Here is a 3,526-nt window from a genome sequence, read left to right on the forward strand (position 1 = left end):
GCCACTGCACTCTAGCTTGGGCGACAGTGAGACTCCGACTCAAAAACAAAACAAAACAAATGTTTATATACCTCATCTACAACACTAGCCTGTAGCACAAAGCGTCCATACAACGCCATTAAAAAACAAACAGATACGCTGAAACAGAAAAAAACTCTAGTTTGAATATAATAAATTGTACCAAGAGAGCTCTCTCCCATTATCCTTTAGGACAATTAGAGAATTCTTTCAATTTATATCCTCAACCCAGCAGGTACAGTTTAATAAAATAACTTGAATTGCTAAGTCCTAAATTAAAACATCACTTACAATACTTTCCTAGTTAACTACAATTTTCTTCTTTTAGCAATTATTAATTTCTTAAGATGAATTGTTTTTATGAGTTCCATAGTGTTAGTATATTCCAATAATAAATTTATTATTATATAATTTATCATTTCACACATAATTAATAAACATCTATCTAAAAAACTTAAAATATGCCTTCAATATAGACAAATTCTGTTCTTAAAAAGAAGCATTCAGTAAATTTTCTTCTGAATTCACTTCTCCAGAAGCCCAGTCCTTAAGGAATTCTGGAGTCTAGCTATGTTGGCATCCAATGCTGCAAGGCCATTTCTGAAGTCTTGTTCATCACAAGAAGTGAATGTTGAAAAAGAAGAGATGCTCCAGTCAGACATCAAGTCAGAATTTAAAAAACTACCATCACAGACAGTATTGTCTTTCACTTGAATGCTGTTGCTGTGACAAGCTGATGGGTCATGACATGTAGCCTGTTCCTCTGGATCCTCAGTGGCAACAGGGATCTTACCAATTGCTTCCTTTATTTTCTTGAGGAGCTGTTTGTCCTCTGTATCAGCTGCTACTCTGGAAAGTTTTTCAGGTGTATCTTCCACTTCCTTTATCAAAGAAGAACAAACTAAGGGCATACATAGTTTAGTTTCTTTTTCAAAGACAAGTCCACTGTTGCTGACTAGCTGTGTTGTAGCTGCACTTATCTGTGGCTGGGGGGATATTCTCTTAGAAAGTGGTGATTTCTTATTAGAAGTGCTTCTGGCGAAAGGAATGTAAATTGTATTATCCAAATTATGCTCATCTTCTATTAAAGTCATAGTTTCACTTCCTTCATCAGAACCCCGTTTTGAAAGAGTGGAAATTATTCCAGGCGCAGATACTTCTTCCATGTCCCTAGTGTTGCTATGCTGAAGGCCTTTGGAGGGCTGAACATTTTCATAAGGCCTGTCTAGCTCTGTGATTTCCTCATTTTTAATCATAGAAAGTGGCTCTGAATGTATAAAACTGTGATTTGCTTCTAACTTATTTAGGTAGCTCATTATGGAAGTGTGAGCAGGAGCTGGGTCATGCTGAAGTTGTTTATCATGAATGTTCAGAAGTGATTTAGTAAGGTTATTCCCAGGTTTGCAGTGAATGCTGTCCACACTAAGATCTGCGAGAAGCTTTGCCATACTGTTCTGTAAAATTCTGTTAAGAAGAATTTAGTACACTAATTATTATTAATTTTTTACTGTTTTTTTCATTCGCTTATATATACCTCCATCTTAAAAAAAGGATTTGAGGCATGCACCTGGTTCTTAATATGAAAACAAGCAACAAAAAGTACAATATCACAGAATATGCTTTAGCAAGAGTAAATTAAAATAACAAATGATAAAATATCTTGGTCTGTATCAAATTTATTATTATGTCTAAAAACAGAAGCTCAGAATTTTTTTTATTTTTTAGCATGGAGATGCTTCATATGGAGCAGCACTATAAATTAAGCCTTACAGTAATAAATCAGCCTCATATAGGTAGGCTAAGAAACAAAGGAAAATATAAAATACACAATTCATTTGTTATGAATTCTGTTGGAAATCAAGTTATTTTCCTACACACACACACACACACACACACACACACACACACACACACACACACACTAGAAAAAAAGGATGATTAGATATAACTATCTGGCATAATAGGTATAAGCAACAGCTAGGTACCAGAAAAGTATATATGGAAAACTACACAGAGTTTGATGAAAGTATAAATGAAATCAAATTCTAGTGCAATCATTAGCTGTGGTATTGGGCAAGTCACTTAACCTTTCTAAATCTCAATTTCCTCCACTGTAAAATAAGATATAAGAGTAAAATACCAGCACCCGTGTGTTCATTGTGCACAATTCACAATTGCAAAGATGTGGAATCAACCTAAATACCTATCAACTCATCAGTGGATAATGAAAATGTGGTATACATACACCAGGGAATAATACTACACAGCCATAAAAAAGAATGAAATCATGTCCTTTGCAGCAACATGGGTGGAGCTGGAGATCATCATCCTAAGTGAACTGACTCAGAAACAGAAAACCAAACACAGCATGTTCTCACTCATGTGTGGGAGCTAAATGGTCACAAAGTTGGAAATAATAGACACTGGGGACTCCAATAAGGGAGGAGGGGGAAAGGGGTTCAGAAACTACCTAGGGGCCGCAATGTTCACTATCTGGGGAATATGGGCCACTTGAGACCCAATCCCCACCACTACACAATATGTCCATGTAACCAATACATATGTGCACCCCCTGAATCTAAAATTAAAAAATATATAAGGGTAAAGTGCTTAGTGCAGTTTCAGTCTAAATGGGTGTTCATTTGATGGCAGCTTTTATTATTAGTCCCATTAAAGCCATTTTATTCCAAGTCATTAATCTATTTAAATTTAATCATTTATGGTCTTACAAATCAACGAGAAAAAGCATACAAATTTAAACAAAGATACAAAGGATATCAACAGGTAATTAATAAAAATACAACTAGCCAATAAACGTGTTTTAAAAGTTCAACTTTTAATCAGATAAATTCAAAATTTTTAAATGTGATTTTTTTTTGGCTTATCAAACCAGCATGTTGGTTTGATAAGCCAAAAAAATATCCTCTGTTAGAGATGCTTAGAGAAGCAGGTACTACTAATGGGAGTATACTCGTACAATGGCATAGCTCTTCTGGAGAACAAATGGGCAATATATTTCAGAAGATCTATGTATCTCACACCCTTTGACCTACCAACTTGCACTTGTAAAAATATATCCTACTTATCTACACAAAGGTTGTAACCAGATATATTTACAAAGATATTATTTATAAAATTGATAGAAAGATATATCTTATCTTCAAAAAGTGGATTGACTCAGGTAAATTATGGTATAACTGCATCATAGTCACTTATAGTAATGTAAAGAATATTTTTATTGATACGGAAATTTTCACTATATAAGGTTAAATTAAAAAGAGTAGGACATAATAATATAGACTACTACTTTTAAAGAATAGTCACACACATCAACATTTACTATAAGAAGAAAATCTCTATACTAAACTATTAGCAGTAATTACATCTCTGGCTATAGACTAAATGGTTTACTCCTACAAAAGGAAAAACAAATTTTTTCCAACTGGGCTTATGCTGTCGTCTTAAATATGCTGTCTCCTGATTTCAGATTGCTCTTCAAATGGCAATG

General features: G+C 34.1%; 1 protein-coding gene across 1 annotated transcript; it reads right to left on the reverse strand.

The window, feature by feature from the left end:
• Nucleotides 1–397: 397 nt before the first annotated feature.
• Nucleotides 398–1,711, reverse strand: LOC103253530 (coiled-coil domain-containing protein 14). The gene has a single exon (XM_008051814.2). It carries the CDS (start codon nucleotides 1,464–1,466, stop codon nucleotides 543–545), a length of 924 nt encoding a protein of 307 aa, XP_008050005.1. The 5' UTR covers nucleotides 1,467–1,711; the 3' UTR covers nucleotides 398–542.
• Nucleotides 1,712–3,526: the final 1,815 nt, after the last annotated feature.

Source organism: Carlito syrichta, unplaced genomic scaffold (genome assembly GCF_000164805.1).
Source record: "Carlito syrichta isolate Samal-C Ts95f unplaced genomic scaffold, Tarsius_syrichta-2.0.1 Scaffold236168, whole genome shotgun sequence".
Classification (NCBI taxonomy): Eukaryota; Metazoa; Chordata; class Mammalia; order Primates; family Tarsiidae; genus Carlito; species Carlito syrichta.

What these genes read in the sequence shown, in the direction of transcription:
- LOC103253530 (XM_008051814.2), bottom strand. Translation starts at nt 1,466, where the DNA reads ATGGCAAAGCTTCTCGCAGATCTTAGTGTGGACAGCATTCACTGCAAA.